The sequence below is a fragment of the Eretmochelys imbricata genome, chromosome 1 (assembly GCF_965152235.1).
Source record: "Eretmochelys imbricata isolate rEreImb1 chromosome 1, rEreImb1.hap1, whole genome shotgun sequence".
Taxonomy (NCBI): Eukaryota; Metazoa; Chordata; order Testudines; family Cheloniidae; genus Eretmochelys; species Eretmochelys imbricata.
This window is the reverse complement of record NC_135572.1, coordinates 137,089,995-137,108,217: the sequence shown is the minus strand read 5'-3', so window position 1 is coordinate 137,108,217 and position 18,223 is coordinate 137,089,995. Positions and strand designations below refer to the sequence as shown.

Here is an 18,223-nt window from a genome sequence, read left to right as displayed (position 1 = left end):
CATTTCTTTGGTGGTGTCAGGGTGGACTGCATTCAGATCTCTTTTCACTCAGCATTGCTGTCTTAAAGAGACAAATAGTTGCTGCTTCGTCAATAAAGTCATAAATAGGAGGCCAAATGCTGCTCCAACTGTCACCCTGGGCAGCCCCAGTGGGAAGAATTCTACTCCGTTATGCTGTTGTAATCTGGGTTAGCCCCAAAGAAGACAGTGGAATTACTCCTGTTTTACTTTCAGTCACACTGGTGTATCATTTGACCCACTAGTTGGATGGAGTAGCTTGGGAGTGTCAGTTAGTGGATTCTTTGGCCCACACTAATTTTTTTAAAGTGTGGGGAGGGGATGTTAATCTTTGTATCATTCCCCTCTGCTGCCCCTCGTGTCCCTTCAAATGAGAGTTTCTGGGTGATGACACTATGCGGAATGGGTGGTTTGGGTTTGCTCTTTTAAAATCTTGGTATAATGAAATAGCTGTCCAATAGTCAGGGCATTTTCAAAATTCCCTTAAGTGGTTTGTGTTGGTAAATAACTTTGAAGATTAAAAGTGCAATGTATGTGGTAGGTGATAGTAATTTTAAACGGCAGCTTGTAATTGCAGATCTTCTTACGATCTGGTCCTTTCCAGTTTCCACTTTTGTACTTAACCTCCCCTCCTCTCTCCATTCAAGTACTTGATCACCACCTGAATTTATCTGTGCTTCGTTTAGGTGAAGCAGTGTTGCAATCAGGGAAGCATAAAATGGGAGAAGACTAAGAGGAGATGGTTATACAAATAATTACAACATAGGATTAAAAATAAACAAAAATCTTACTACCTGAGTGAAATCAAAATGGTTTTAAAAATGCTTAACATAAAAGTTTTATAGGATTCCTTCTGCAAACACTACTGAGGGATAAAGTAAAGTCTTTCTCATTTAAGGTCATTCCTTAATGTCATTAATTTCGAAGATACCTAGAAGTAGAGGAAGCCACTATCGTGTGGAGGATAAAAAAAAATGGGTAATGAGACCAAGTTTATTTATCTCTTCCTGCTTTCTAGGCTGCAGGGAGATGGGGGCAGAGAAAGTGCTCTGCCCTTTGATCTTTTTGAGCCTTATATATTAATAATCTCATTTAAAAGTACCATACTAAAACCAATTGGAATCAATGAATAAGAGGTTTCAAGTATTCTCTGATTACTCAAAATCCCTCATCTGTTGACTTGACTCTTATCTGTAGCTACTAGGGTTCACTAAAGATGCTTTGTGTATTTAACTATCTTTTTATAAATTAAAAAATACTATTTTCTTTTCTAGTTTACGTTGATCATTGGAGCAAACTCCACAGGTGATGGTAAGCATTCTTTACTTCTACTGTGTATCTGAGAGTATGGGCAATGCACACTTTGTATGTTAACTGCATATACAAGCAAATTGTATTGAACTGTCAGCACATAGTTAAAAGAATTGTATTTTAAATTGCATTCAAAGTAAAATTTATTTATTAAAATAATTGTTTGATTGGTCTCCTCAGAGAAGAATCTAGATACATATAACAGGAAAATAACAGGGAAATCTGCTGATCACTCTTCTTAGATTTATAGCTTTTATACGGTTGAGAAAAACTCCTCTGTATTTCCATTTACACAACAGCTGAAAAAACACAGACATACAGCTATATTCCATAGTTAGCCTTTAAAGTGTTCCTTTTCCTTCTTCATCCCAATCTAAAACATCCCCTTAATTTTTTTTTCAACAGATGGATTTTAAAAATTCAAAGAAAGAGTGAGGTTTTCTACAGTCCCTTTTTTTCCCCTTCCAAACACAGAAGTATTTGGATAAGCACCAAAATCACAATTCTATCTACATGAAGTGGCTCTTTGTATTCCTCTCCCCCTAAATTAACATCTGGGGCTAGTCAGATAGACAAATCAGCCAGCTGTATTCCAAAGTTTTCAGTGAGGTCATCACCAAGGCCCATTTTAGAAACATTTTAGTTAAAAGAACTGAAGATATTTTTTGTATTTTAAAAAGATATGTTGTCATCTTGGAGAATACATAGAATATATGAAACTTTCCTTTTTTGTCAAGCTGTATTAGCTGCTCTACTGATGTTTCCAAACTTGATGTTTAATTAATTCAGTGGGAAAAATTAAACAAAGTGCTCCAGAACTAACTATGTGAAATGGGAGTTGCAACTTCTCAGATTTGACCACAGAATTTTCTGGTCTTGAATATACTTTGAAGAACTAGAGTCAGTGTGACATTCTCATTTAATGAAAGCAAAGTAAAAACCTTAAATATCCTGGTTTTTACGAGTTCATTTTCCTTCTTATAAATAAATAAATACATCCTTGCAACAGGGCCAGATTCTCCTCTTACACCAGCATAAATTGGCAATAAATCCCCTGAAGTCAGTGGAGTTTCACCAGCCCAATCGAAGTGCATGAGGAGCATCTGGCTCATAAAGTCTTAGCCAAAAAGACAGATATTTTGTTATGCATTTCCATAAAAATTAATTTGGTGGCTGTTTCTTAAAATCACTTGTATGACACCATAGATTTGTATAAACAGACGAGACACAATCCCTGACTCACTGTTTAAGTGAAATAAGGGAAAAAAAAAAGTTTATTAGCTTGAGACTTTGTTCTAGTAACTACTTAAACATAACCTTAAAATTATGTTGTCAGTGTTTTTAAGCCCCTTTTGGAGGGGCGGGGTGCAGGAAGGGAGGTTGGTTTTGGGGAAGGGGTGGTAAGACTTTAGCTATGAAGTGTCGCTAAACCAAATTCATAAAATTTGATTTTTTTAAAAAAAATCATTCTTGGTGACTTAGGATGTTAATAATACAGGTAAAAAAGTATGATTTTTTTATCTTGACAGTATCCCTGAAAAAGAAAAGATGACCTTCCACATTTAAGTCTAAAATAGTCCAAATGTTTGGCATAAAAAATAGATCAAGTAAAACTCTCCCTCCCCAGAGGCGCACAAAATATCTACACCAAGGACATGCATTATGGGAGGAACATCAGACTTTACACTAAATTTATTGGCTTTTTTCAGTTTAAGACAGACACGTGTTGTTGCATCATCGGTATCCAAATTAATTAAGTGAGACCAACTTGTTTTTAAATCCAACATCACTTTCCATGCGTCCAGAGCCCTTACTCAGAAGCTCTACCCCAAGGACAGACAGTGGGCAAACACCACCCCAAGAGTGATTTAGCTTTCCATTATCCCTGACCTTTCTCCAACACTACCCATGTGTAGCCGAATTAGTAGGGGAGGGGAACCTATTGCAATCTTTTTCTATACAGAATTTACTTTACTATATAGGGCTGCTGCACTCTTATAGAGTTATGTGGCTGGAATAGAGCCATGGGTAAACTGTTGTCAGGCAAACAAACATTTTTAAAAACAGTTGTTGCTGTTTTACAACTTGTTCAGATTTATAACTGGAAAGAGATATTTTAGTTTACTTAAGTCAACGAACTTTATTACCCTTTTTCAGATTATAGCTGCTGATGAATAGAGAAGTGAGATTTATTAGCAGCACAGCACTTTGCTATGCACGCTGTGGGGGTTAATTGGGACCTTGACTAAGGTGTGATTGAGACGTGACTAAGTTGCCATCTGATCTCTACCACTGAAATTATTATGGCAAGGAGATGGGGTAAATGCATTACTATATGAAATAGGTGCCTTTATTTAGTACAGAGGAATTTCAGAAGCATTACCCTCTGCCTGTTAACATGAAGCTTGTGTATTCATAGTATGAGGCTTATCCCACACGCACTTTGAAGTAATCAAACCTCATTCAGCTCAGCTTTCACCTGTGTAGTATATGAATTCACGTGAATTTATTTGCATTAGTAAGTGCTGAGTATTTATATCCACACAGGCTCGGTTTGCATTAGTACATTTCAACATGTTGCCCCAAAGGAGTGGCTTCCACTGTAATAATAGCGCTTTGGGGTAAAGCTTTGATGCAGTCATTCTCGTTACTTTCTTCCTTGGTGACTAGTAGAGTGAGCAACATGATCTATTTTTGTATGTATAGTATGTTCACGCTTCAAGCACTTGTCATTTTTCCTCCAAAATACATGGATTTTGCTATCATAGGAAGTAAAGTATTTGGAATGAAAAAGCTTTTCAATTCTAGGAGTTGCCTCAACACTGTCTCTCCCCTCTGCTCCCACTTTTTTAAGGAGGACTCACTGCATGAAGACTCTCACCCATGGTATAATCAACAAGTATATGCAAGATACTGGAAGCATTACAACCAAGCCATGCACTGGATGTACAAGCACAAAAATGCCTACAGGAAAGCCATGGAGTCCTTTCATCATCTGTCATGGTATCCATCCAAAACCTTTCCTACAGGCCGTTACTCGGATTGGGATGGAGGCAACCCATCGGATGCTGACGACTATTCTACCTACACTCCAAACAGCAGAGCACGTTACCCTTTCTGGCCCCAGCAATACCCAGATACCCACTGCAGTACCAGAGTGACCAAGAATATGGGCAGGGATTCTGAAATGGAGAAGGATTCTGAGTCTGAAGAGGAGATAGAATGCGATCTGAGCAACATGGAGATCACAGAAGAGCTCCGCCAGTATTTTGCACAGACAGAGGCGCACAGGCAGGAGTTACGTAAGTTCAGGCCTTGTTTGTATTATATACTTTCCATCTGAGTCTGTAATGAATATGTCCTTAATTCAACATTAGGGTGTTGCAATATAATACACGAGTAATGGGCACTAGAAGTAAATGAACCAGTGAAAATACTTGTGGTTTTTCTACCTAGAGAGAATGAGTATGAATGCTTTGGAGAATAGAAGTAGCATATATTTGTTCAGGAGAAAATGTTTTGTTTAGAGCAATTCTGGGGGAAATTGAGGAATCTGTAGCATTAAGATAGGTAGTGAAAATCTCTCTCTTTTTCCTCAGTAAAACAGGTAGTACTAATATTTTAATTATAAACTTTTTTCTATAAAAATGATCCTTTGAGTCATTTCCAACTTTCCATTACTCTGTCCCTACTATTGTTCTGGTTTATCCTACAAATACCCAAGTGCTGAAAAATTTTTGCATTGACATCCAATACTTCCTTTAAAAACCAAAAGATTTTAACATTTCAAAATTCTTAATCAATTGATGCTCACATTTTAAATTAAAGCTTAAGTCAGCTGAGTTAAAAAAAATGAATATGTCAATATTCTCAAAAATCTGGGCTTCTTAAGGTTAAATTTAGTAAAATCCTAGATTCCTGAGAGGTCCAGCCCAAAGGAAATTCCTAGCTATGTTGTTTAATGCTGGAGGAAGCTGCAATGTACTCTTTTAAGATGGAGTAGCCATTTGCTTTATTTTTCTTTGGCTCACCAAACAGTAAAAATTCCAAGACCTGTCTTCCCCTTCGGTACCCTTCAGCGTTGTACAGGAAATATTTTTTTCTTTCACATTCAAAGCCTCAAGCCCAGCTCTGGGAAAATAGTAGGGGGATATTAGCCAAAAAAATCAGTAGGGGAGTTTTTGCAAGTCTCAGTCCTTGGAGATCTCCAAGTCATCTTTATCTCTGTGAAATCCTTTTAAAAAAACAAAGTGTCTTGTTGCCTTGATTTATAGTTTATTGCATAGACAAATAAAGTTTACACGCAAGTTTATAATCTGTTTTGAGGAAACAATGTGAAAAACATCATTTTCCCCATGTTCTTTGCATGGGAAATATCCAGCATAAATGCTTAATAGAATGAGCTTTCATTGTAATTATGCTATCCTTTCTCTGGGCATTAAGGAGGGAGAGAGGAGGGAAATAATTTGAAAAAAGTGTAATCAACAAGTAGGAATTTTTTATAAATTACATTCTGCTATTTAAATCCTTAGAGTCAAGAATATCTGGAATGCTGAAACACACAGGCTTAAGTGTACACATACAATCAATAGCAAAATCAGAAAGGCTAAGGCACACAATGAGTTATACCTGGCAAGAAATACAAATGGCAATAAGAAGAGGTTCTTTAAAGACATTAGGAGCAAGAGAAAGACAAAGGAAAGTGTAGGTCCTCTACTTAGCCAGAGAAGGAGAGCTAATAGGTAATGACATCAAGAAGACTGAGGTGTTTAATGCCTATTTTACTTCAGTCTTCATTAAAAAGGTTATTAGTGATAAAATACTCAACACAATTCACATTAATAACAACGGAGAAAGAACCCAAGCTACATTAGACAAAGAGGAGATTAAAGAATATGTATGTAAATTAGATGTTTTCAAGTTGGCAGGGCCTGATAAAATTCATCCAAGGGTACTTAAGGAACTAGCTGAAGCACTCTAGGACCTTACCCATCCTCAGTGGTTCTGAGAGGACTGAAGAAGGGGAAACATAGTACCTATTTTTAAAAAGTGAAATAAAGAGGACCTGGGGAGTTATATACCAGTCAGTCTAATGTCAATACTTGGAAAGATTCAGGAACAAATTATTAAACAATCAATAGCCAGGATGCAATTGTGAAGAACAAAGCATGCCAAGCCACCCTAATTTCCTTCTTTGACAGGGTTACTGGTCTAGTGGATGCGGGGGGAAAGCAGTAGATGTGTAAGTAAGTAAAGGGCTTAATCTTGATCTTAGTAAGGCTTTTGACACAATCATGACATTCTCATAAGCAAATTAGGGAAATGTAAATCTAAATGAAATGACTGAGGTGGGTGCACAACTGGTTGAAAGACTGTACTCAAAAAGGAGATATCAGTAGTACACTGTCAAACTGGGAGGGTGTATCTAGTAGGGTCCTGTAAGGGTCAGACCTGGGTTCAATACTACTACATATTTTCATTAATGACTTGGATAATGGAGTGAGTATTACAAAATTTGTGGATGATGCCAAACTGGGAGGGGCTGCAAGCACTTTGAAGGACAGAATTAGAATTCGAAAGGACTTTGACAAATTAGAGAAATGGTCTGAAATCAACAAAATGAAATTCAGTAAAGACAAATGCAAGGTATACTATGTTTAGGAAAGCAAAATCAAATGGACAACTACAAAATGAGGAATAACTGACTAATAGTACTGCTGAAAAGAATTTGGGGATTATATTGGATCACAAATTGCATGTGAGTCAACAGGGTGATGCAGTTGCGAAAAAGGGTAATATTATTCTGGGGTGTATTAACAGGAGTGTCGTGTATTTAAGACACAGGAGGTAATTGTGCCGCTCTGCTTGGCACTGGTGAGGCCTCAGCAGAGTACTGTGTCCAATTCTGGGCACCATACTTTAGGAAACCTGGACAAATCAGATAGAGTCCAAAAGAGAGCCCAAAAAATGAGAAATATGACCTATGAGAAAAAGTTTTAAGTAACTGGGTATGATTAGTTTTGAGAAAAGAGGACTGAGGGGGGGAGCCTGATAATCGTCTTCAAATATATTAAGGGCTGTTATAAAGAGGACAGTGATCAATTGTTCTCCAGGGTAACAAACCTTGTGGATAAGGGGGGAAGCAGTAGATGTGGTATAACTTGACTTTAGGAAGGCTTTTGATACTGTCTCACATGACCTTTTCATAAACAAACTAGGGAAATACAAAGATGGAGCTACTATAAGGTGGGTGCATAACTAGTTGGTAAACCGTTCCCAGAGAGTAGTTATCAGTGATTCACAGTCAAGCTGGAAGGGCATATCAAGTGGGGTCCCACTGGGATCAGTTCTGGGTCCAGTTCTGTTGAATATCTTCGTCAATGATTTAGATAATGGCATAGAGAGTACACTTGCAACCCCTCCATCTTGGTATCATCAAACTGGGATGATACGAAGCTGGGAGGGCTTGCAAGTGCTTTGGATGATAGGATTAAAATTAAAATGATCTGGACAAACTGGAGAAATGGTCTGAAGTAAATAGGATGAAATTCAATAAGGACAAATGCAAACTACTCCACTTAGGGAAGAACAATCAGTTGCACACATACAAAATTGGAAGGAGTACTGCAGAAAGGGATCTGGGGGTCATAGTGAGGATCACGAGTTAAATATGAGTCAACAGTGTTACACTGTTGCAAAAAAAAGCAAATATCATTCCCAGATGTATTAGCAGGAGTGTTGTAAGCAAGACCGGAGAAGTAATTCTTCTGCTCTACTCTGTGCTGATTAGGCCTCAACTGGAGTGTTGTGTCCAGTTCTGGGTGCAACAGTTCAGAAAAGATGTGGACAAATCGGAGAAAATCCAGAGAAGAGCAACAAAAATGATTAAAGGTCTAGAAAACATGACCTATGAGGGAGGGTTGAAAAAAATTGTGTTTGTTTAGTCTGAAGAAGAGAAGACTATGGGAGGATATGATAACAGTTTTCAAGTACATAAAAGGTTGTTACAAGGTGAAGGGAGACGAATTGTTCTCCTTAATGTCTGGGGATAGAACAAGAAGCAATGGGCTTAAATAGCAGCAAGGGCAGTTTAGGTTGGACATTAGGAAAAACTTCTTAACTGGTTCTGTGGTCTTAACTTGACCTTCCCTGGTCACTTCCAGCCCTGTGTTTCTGTGATTCAGGGTAATACACTGCTCAAGGAAAATAACATTAGCAACATAATGAAGCTCAGAATAGCGCTTGATGTGCAACCTGTACTCGTGTGAGTTCTGCTGTGGCAGAAGCAGGCCTCTGTCGAAGATCTTAATCTGAAGAGAGAAAACACTTCGAGAACTACAACTAAGACAATTTAGAAATGCAGAACATTTTCCTTTTGTTAATTTTTTTCATGCATGGTGGGTATTTGAGGATTGTTATGATTAAGGCAAAGGCCTGGTACTCAGGAGATCTGGGTTCAGTTATTGGCTCTGCCACAGACTTTGCTGTGTGACCTTGGGCAAGTTATTTAATATCTCTGTGCCTCAGTTATAAGCAGGAGAAAGGCCTCTTGGTGAAGGCCCATAGCTCTAAGTTGGGACACCAGGGCTTCTATTCCTGGCTGTAGCACGGACTTATTGGGACACCTTGGTGAGACACTGAGGTCCTGATTGTGCTCTCATACTAGTTTTGGCAGGTGTAATTCTATTCAGTTCAGTGAAGTTATTCTTGATTTAGTATGGTGCAAGTGAAAGCAAAATTAGGCTCTTCTGTGTGACCTCAGATTCCTCATCTGTAAAGTGCAGATAATGATGATTACCTGCTTCATAGAAATATTGAAGCTAAATTAATAAAGTACTACATATTTATAAATTGCTCCCACAGCCTCAGATGAAAGATGCTATTTAAGTGCAAACTTTTATTATTAATTCAGAAAATACATTATCTGTACATTCAGGAATAACTGCTTTTGATCAATAAATGAATAAAATAGGTTTTTATAAATTCTGTTGGAGTTGCTCAAAAAAAGAAAGTAGCTACGCAGAGGGAGGGGAAAATATTATGTTCTCTACTGTGTGCTGTAAATGAGTAGTGGTGAGCTCTGTTGAGACCATGTGGATGGTGAAAGATACAGTGCTGCTATGTTTAATTATATAGAGCTATTGATTTTCCTGAGTACTCTTTTTAAGCCAGATGAAATTTATAGAGGGTTCATGAAGCTGAACTCTGTCATGACTCTATCTTGTTCTGTCTTTCGTCCTTGAAGCTCTATTGATCCTCAAGGAAAGGTAGACGAGGCACATAAAAGTGATCACATTATCTGCCTTGTATATATCCTCTCTCAGGTATTTTTCTCTTTGTAATCCATCACAGCCCAACATGGTTCTGGCCTGGTAGCCTCATGACCATGGAGGGGGCTCAAGTTCAATATCTTATCTGCCATAAGAGTACATAGTGCTACACACCATAGTTTGTGCTGAACAATTAAAAAATCCACACCCCAAGAAATTAACAATCCAATAATGCAAGTGAAAATAAACTGATATAATATAAATCAGAATAAACAGACATGGTGTTTTATGGGTGTTGAGGCAAGCATGCTTTACAGAGAAGGGAGGGTTTAGACTTGTTTTCTTTTGAATGATTATAGTGCAAGAACTTGACGTATGTTAATTGGGATTTTATTCCAGACATATAGTATTGGGTGGGACGCAGAAAGTCATGGAATCAGGAGTGGGCATAGAAGACAAATGGGGCAATGAGGAGAGGACACTGGTTGGAGATTAAGGAACATGAGATAATGCTGGCGAGAAGGGTGAATAGACAAATTTATCTCCCATCTTACCCTGCTGCTGCTATTTCATTGATTGTTACTATATTTACATACAAAAACACATTAAAAGAATGTTATTTATTTCATTTTCAAGCACTCAAAAGTTACTAAATACTTTACAACTGTAACTCCACTCCCTTGTGTGTATGCATATGGCGGTATTTATTCTGTGATCACATACTGTTTTTCCCCAGGATCCTGCCTCATTCAGTGCAAAGGATGGTCTAAACTTAAACCCCTTTTATTTTAAAAGCATCCTCCTTTAATGGCAGACCATTACATTACTACAGACCATTGAGGTTAACAGGAAGGTTCACAATGACTTCACTTAAGAGAATCTTGCAGACTGTAGTGTGTGGGAGGAGAAGGATGGAGATGTGCAATGCCTTGAAGGTGAGGACAGGGAGCTTGAACATTATATGAAAAGAGGGATAAAAATTCAGGGTGGGGAGAGATGAAATGTCAGAATGATGGGAGAGGATGGTGACTGCAGTATTTTGGAAAGACAGGGAAAGTGAATAATAAGGAGGTGGGGGAAGAAAAAGCTGCAGTTAAAGTAGGCAGGTTATGTTTGGTCAGTGAAGGCTCCTAAAGCTACGTGTATCCCAGTACACTCATATGTGTCAACATTAGTTTGCCACAATACTATTCTTTATAGCCATATATCCATGAAAGTGAAAAAAAGAAAATAACAGAGCTTGTTTTTAAGATGTTATGCTTTTTTTTTCTCCTCCCAGGAACCACTACCGACTTCAAGAACCTATAGGCTACTAAAGTCTTTTTGTGTTCTGGCAGTGTGCATTGCAGTAACTCTTTACTTTTACACTAAAGCCTTTGAAACTGGCAAACTCTGAATCTCACTGCCTGATGGAACACTTCAGTAGGGACAGAGTTTTTTCTTTACAAAGACCTCTCTTTTAAAACACCTCCTTTTCTTTGCTAGAGTTCTGCTCGAGTGCTCTCCAGCTCTTCGTATTCTCTTTGTGATCACGTAATCAATACGTATATTACAGCTGAGGTGTATGTTCCTAAACTACCCCTAACTAATTCTGTGAGCAAAATTTAACCGACATAATCTCACGAATCAGTTACATTATCACACTAATCACATACTGTAGTTATAGTATGAACACAACTGTGCTGTTAACCTACTTCACACTGTCCTTCCCTACACCCATCACTTGCCCACTCATCTCTATCTAGCAATGAATTATAAGAAAACTTCCTTTCATTACATTCAGAATTTGTGTAGTTATTTAATTATTATTCCCTTTTTTAATTATTATGATGATGATGATTTGATTATTATTTTATTTTATTGGGCTATGCCGGCTATTCTGTTTGGTTCCCTGCGGAACTGGTGATTCCATTAAGCCAGTGGTCACCAGCCGATTGTTGAACTGCTCCTTACTACTGTCGAGGCTTCATGAGCCATGGGAGCAAGGGGTAGGCTGGGATAGGTGCGACCGCGAGCTGCTGCCGGCTGGGAGAGCAGCCTGAGGCAGAAGCCTCCAGCTCGCATGATATTCCAGGCAGGACTGAATCTCCATGAGATGAAACTTAAAGAATAGAATAACCTGGAGTCTCTGGATTCCATTTGGTGCTCTAAAAGGAGAACAGCCATGTCTGTTCAGGTGTCCCTGATCGACCTCACCGAGGTCTGCCAGGAGCACCCAGGAGACGTATGACGGCTATCCGTCCTACTGCACCATCTGCCACAAAGGCAAGGAGCTGCTGCTGTGTAGCAATGCAGTACCGTGTCTGCCAGCAGCACGCAGGAGACGTATGGTGATGGTGAGCTGAGCGGGCTCCATGCTTGCCGTGGTAAGGCGTTTACACGGATAACCCAGGAAAAAAGGCACGAAATGATTGTCTGCCGTTGCTTTCCCGGAGGGAGGGAGGAAGGGGGGGCCTGACGAGATGTACCCAAAACCACCCGCGACAATGTTTTTGCCCCATCAGGCATTGGGAGCTTAACCCAGAATTCCAGTGGGCAGCAGAGACTGCAGGAACTATGGGATAGCTACCCACAGTGCACCACTATTTTTAAGTCGATGCTAGCCACAGTAGTGAGGACGCACTCCACTGACTTAATGCGCTAAGTGTGGACACACACAATTGACTATATAAAATCGGTTTCTAAAAATCCACTTCTACAAAATCGACCTAATTTCATAGTGTAGACAAGGCCCAAGAGCCTGTGGATGTGAAAGACACTTCCCGGGAATGGGGAGAGTGACAAACTGTGAGTGCTTCCAGCTGGAGGAGGGAGGGATTGTCTGTGTGGGACTGTGGAGTACTAGGGGATTGTATCTGAATAGCCCAGTGGGGAGCCTAGAATTCTGTTTTCCTCTAGAGCTAGTCCTGGCACTGGACTCTGCTACACTAGCAATTTTCTGAAGTTAGTCCTGCTTATTTGCTTATTCTGCTGGCATCTGCAGCTGCTCTTACTGGCTCCCATGCTCTCCTTTACATTCTTTTCCCCTCCAGGGGAGCCTGGGAGAGCAGCTGCAGCTGCTGGGGAAAGAACTGGTAAGACCCTGCTGACAAGAGCAGCTCTAGAGGAAAGCCATGTCTCCTGCTCCTCTGGTGGCTCTTCAGAAGTAGTCACCTCATTGCCTTGAATACTTATTCAGCTCTCTATGTGCTCCTCTCCCCAGACTGTGTGTTTGCTGCCTGCCCTGTAACCTGCTGTGGTTGGATACCCTTACTACTTACTTACTTACTTTGCAGGAGAACTGTCTGGCATTTCTGGTCTCCAAAATCAGTGCACCTCGGCTGGAATTCTGATGGTCAGTTCTTTGCCCTTGCCCTGATGAGTCTTGCAGGAGTGTACCTCAGCAGAGCCCCACGCACTGTCTCTTACCGGGAAGTGGAAGCAGGGACCTGGAAACAACGAATAGCTAATAATCTATTAAAATAAGAATTATTTACTATAACCCCTTTTGCATGGGAAATGGGGGAGGAACTATTACAGTAGCTATTTCTATGAGAACTTTTAAAAGTGTTGTGGTATAAAACAGTAGGATAAATAAAGCAGGGTGAAGGACCAACATTTTAATGAGATATAAATAAGGTCCATAGTTTCTGCAATTCCCTGGTCACAGAATTGGCCACATAATCTACCACCTGCCCCAGAATATGGCTGCACAATATCTAAAGTTTCATTTTTAAAAGATTAATTTTCTAGTTCTTATGGTAGGGATTGGCAACCTTTGGCCCGCAGCCTGTCAGGTAAGCCCCCTGGCAGGCCAGGCCAGTTTGTTTACCTTCCGCGTCCACAGGTTCAGCCGATCGCAGCTCCTACTGGCCGTGGTTCACCATCCCAGGCCAGTGGGGCCTGCGGGAAGCGGCGTGGGCCAAAGGATGTGCTGGCCGCCACTTCCCGCAGCCCCCGTTGGCCTGGAGCAGTGAACCGCGGCCAGTGGGAGCTGTGATTGGCCGAACCTGCAGACGCGTAAGGTAAACAAAGCGGCCTTGCCCGCCAGGGGGCTTACCCTGGCGGGCTGCGAGCCAAAGATTGCTGATCCCTGCCTTCTGGTTACAAAGAAAACCTTCCAAATGCGTAGCTCTGAGAGGTGTCAACTGCTCCCATTCACTTTAATGGGTGTTAATGCGCAAACTTAGTAATGACCATTTAAATGTCAGCATCTTTCACTATTTCTCTGAACATGTTAGCAAGCATCCCAATCCGGATAACAACGCTCTATGCATTGTTGTTAGAGGCAATCAGGGGAAATGGAGCTGAGAGGTCGAGGGCTGCTGCCCCCACCCCCTTCCAAAATTGTCACCTACTAAGCTGCTCAAAAGAGAGAGTGAAAGAGAAGGGCAGAGAGTAAGGATGGTTAAGGTGCTGCTCACCTCAAACTTGAAAGACTGGATTCAATTCTGTGCTCTGCTATGCACATCCAGGGTGACTTTGGGAAAGTCACTTAGGCTATGGCTACACTACGGCCACCCCCCTGAGTAGCATAACTTATGCCAACATAAGCGCCGGTGTGGACAGTGCCCTCCCGCCGACCTAGGGAGAACCTCTCCCGCCAACATAGTTATCGCCACTCGCGGGGGCTGGAGTAAGTAAACTGCTGGGAGAGCTCTCTCCTGTTGGCTTAGAGCAGCTACACTAGAGAGCTTACAGTGGCATGTCTGCATCAGTGCAGCTGCGAAGCTGCAAGCTCTCTCATGTAGCCATAGCCTTAGTCTTTCTGTGCCTGCAAAATGGAGATAATAGCTCTCCCCTATTTCATAGGGTTGTTCTGAAGATATGTACGTTAGTGATTGTGAGGTATTCAAATACTGCAGAGATGGGGGCTATATAAAGTACTGAAAATAGATTGGAGCATCCCCTCCCCAGTTCCACAATTCTCATTTGCCTCCTGAGTGCCAAAATCCCCTGTGCTGCTGCCAAAGTCTTCCCTGATTTTTGAAAGTGTTGTCAATATAAAATTCTGCAACATGTTGAAAATATGGCAGAAGTGTAAAATGAAAAATAAATTTTGAACTGAGATTTGTATTGAAATTAATATTAGAGTAAATAACACAGGGTGCTAGAGAATCACTCCCCTGATTCTGTGATTGCTCATATTTAATTCAGTAAAAACCTCCTAGTTTTGATTTCACTTGGAGCTACTGCAGAAATGTCACAGCACCAGAAAATTCAGCACTACTTTGCCACTGAAATCAACTACAGAATTTAGGTCCTCAAAGTGTGTTTTAACACTGTTGTCCCCAAGTATCAGTACACCAACCTTCTGATATTCTCTCCCACTGCATAGTCCTTGCAGATTGCCTTCCTTTTCAGCAGCTGGAGACAGGCTGTGGAGGAGACTAGAGCACCAGTGGTAGTCGATTATTTGCTCAAAGCCTCATCAGTTGTGATTGTTTTCACATTACTATGCCAGAGTTGTGGTACAGTATAGCTAAGTAATCATTTTCTTCTCTTATGACAGCATTGGTGAAGTCTACACCTGTGGAACTGTTCAGTGGGGGGTTTTAATTGTAAAGGACTTTTTCTTTTAACTGCAAAGAAGGAAAATTCATAATAATCAGAGCAAGCTGTCTGGCACATTGAGGGAGATACTGTCAGGGCAGTAGGTGTTAAATGCCTTCTCATCCTTTGTGGACTTTTCTTGCTAAGATGGATTTTAAGAGAGCCGAGTCTGCCCACTTCTTATGGGGTGGACTGTTGCGCTTCTTGGTTGGTAAAAGCCCCAGTTCACCAAGGCTCTTCAGAACATGCCTAAATGTGATCATGTGAGTAGCCCCATTGAAGTCAGTTTTTCAGTTGACGTACACATAGTTTGAGTGAGCAGATAATTTTGCTTTCAGTGTAGAATTACAAGGGAGGGAAGTGACCTTTTTTCAGTAGACATTGTAAATCTTAGTTTAATTTACTAAGATGCCCTGGTAGATGAAAGACAGTATCAAGACTAGGAGACTCTGGTCTGGACTTTTGCTTCCTGGCATGCAGGAGGTTTCTCCTTCTTTGAGTTAATTTTTATAGCAGCGTGGAGTGCCAAAGTTGTTGACCAATAACCAGTGAAGTTGGTGGGTGGTCAGCTACCATAATATAATATCAGAGGAAAATATGAAGAACATTCAGAAGAAAGTCTGAGGAAAAATCCCAAATCCCTTGCTACCAAAGTTCTGATCAACTGAGCCACTCTGGAAAGTGTGATGACCCCTCTCTCAAGAGGCCCCTTATGAAATGATGGACAAGCCAGGTTAGGCAGCTTGCCCTGGTTGCCTAGAGGCATGGACTTTTGGGGGTTTTTTGTTTTTTGTTTTTTAACTTGCTGAGGCCAGCTTAATCCTGATCAGTGTAATTTATTTTATTCTGTGTGTCTGCAGCAACAGTTACTTGGATCACTGCTAGTTAACTAAAAGGTCAGTGCATAGTTTCTGTATGTTTCCTTTTAAAAAAAAAAAAAAAAAAAAGGTTAACATGACAGCTACAAAATGTTACCCAAAAACACCTGAAGAGAGTTTTTGCTGAAGCAAAGAGTAACCATTTCCCCATTTTTTATTATTTTATTTGCATTCATATAACAAACAGTAAAACTAGCTTCACTTCAGGGTCCCTGTCTGTAGCTGGAGTTGGGAAATATAGCTCAACAATTTAATATGCTATTGTGAGAATTACATTTTTAGAAAGTAATGCAGGAAAAATACTGTTTGGGATTAGATTCACAATTCACCTTTCAGTACTATTCAGTTTTCTGTGGTGTTCTGTGCAGGTATGAAACATTTATTTCGTAGCACATGTACTTAATCTTTGTTCACAACTATACTCGGAACATAGATGGTACTCTTTGACAATGGCAAAACAGATTTAAAAATAAAACACCTTTGGATTTGGGCATTCTGAATTTCTTTAAGAGGCTGATACAAGTTGTTTTTGTAATGGAGCAGATAATAAAGTACATTCGCACTCCCCTGGTTTAAGTAATCTCTCTGTTTACCAGTAGCACTGGTGTCTTTGTCTGTTATCAGCATTGTTGCCATCAGCGACAGATTGGAATTGTTTTAGGGGGAGGGGAAGGAGTGCACAATCAGCTGGTCTGAATCTAATCTTATTGCTGTAGACTTGATCCTTACTAAAAGCAGCTGCCAGAGCCTGATCCTGCGCTAATTTCAAAGTAATGGCCAGCAGCCCATTGACGTTGTAATTCTGTCACGTGACTTAAGCGTACAGACTCTGGATATCCTTTCCAATAGTGTGTGTGTCTTACTGGGTGAATAGTACAGCATAATATGACCTGGTTCTGGTCACTTTAACATTGTAAAACGAGGCTATGCCTCAGTGACTCTAGATGCTTTAGTCCATTATGTATGCAGTGTGAATCGGTCCATGTGTAGCAGAGAGATATGCTCATGGATTCTGATAGAGCTGTCTTTAATTTCTAGAACAGACTTTCACTCAAAGTAGTTACTGCCAATCAAGCTGGTTTCTATATGTAGTAATGCTTGTTTGAGTTCATGTTATAGTTGGGAGTATGAGATTATTTAAGAACTTGTGGCACCTTAGAGACTAACCAATTTATTTGAGCATAAGCTTTCGTGAGCTACATCCGATGAAGTGAGCTGTAGTACTAAGGTACTAAGGTGCCACAAGTACTCCTTTTCTTTTTGCGAATACAGACTAACACGGCTGTTACTCTGAAACCTATTTAAGAACTGTTAACTGTGGAAGGTAATGGGGGAAACATAAACCAGCTGACTGGCAGTTTAGTTGCGGATCCTGGACAGTAGAAATGTAAAGTGTTGCTAGTGTGAACGTTTGATTGATAACAAACTAAACAATAAATCTTGAGAGTCATTTCTGATCTTGGATCCTTGGGCAGGTATGTGAGATCAGAACCGAGTCCTTATTTGTTAATGATATTTGTAAAAGAGAAATTCATTTCTTTAATCTCCTATTACTCTGCACTTCTACAAGTCATTTACTCCAAGGATTTCAAAATAATTTGTAACCATTAATCCTTCCAAAATTACCTGTGAGGTAGGAGAACATTCTACTAATTTTATAGATCAATAGACTGAGGCACAGAGAGGATAAGTAACTTGCCTACATTATAACTACTGTAAAGCAAATCTGGAAATGGAACCCAAGAGTTCTGATTTCACTTCCTTGTTTCTAACTACTATATATTTAAATTTTTAAATTTACATTTACTCAATATCTTGGTAGTGATTTCATCTTATTTCTACAGTTGTCACTTTCCTTCTCCTAAAGCTCTAGAAAAGCTAAGAAAGTGTCTGTTATAACAAAAGGAAATAAGCTGAATTGAATACATTTGATTTGGGAAATCTGTTTTGTGTCTGCTGTAACAGATTGCCTATTACAACCACATCCGTTCTGAGGAGTGTACTCTTTGGACTCTTTCCTACTTGTTTCCCCAGTGAGATTTCAGACTACAGCAAGACTGACAATGAAACATGTCTGCTCCTATTTCTTATGTTGAAATCCACAGTGAAACTGCTTTTTCTTAAGAGTTGTGTTGTTCATAGATTTAAGCCAAGCTCATGGTAAAATGTTTGATATTTATTCCATTTATTAGTAGGGATGGAGATGAGTTAGAA

The 18,223-nt window shown here is 40.0% G+C and overlaps 1 protein-coding gene across 1 annotated transcript in view; it reads left to right on the top strand.

The window, feature by feature from the left end:
* The window catches only part of GEMIN8 (gem nuclear organelle associated protein 8), a 34,700-nt gene that overhangs the window by 5,131 nt on the left and 11,346 nt on the right, over positions 1 to 18,223 (top strand). The window contains exons 2-3 of the mRNA XM_077815985.1: positions 1,293 to 1,329; positions 4,184 to 4,631. Coding sequence (XP_077672111.1) covers positions 1,327 to 1,329; positions 4,184 to 4,631 — 451 coding nt within the window. The 5' untranslated portion in view covers positions 1,293 to 1,326. The remainder of the gene's footprint in view (positions 1 to 1,292; positions 1,330 to 4,183; positions 4,632 to 18,223) is intronic.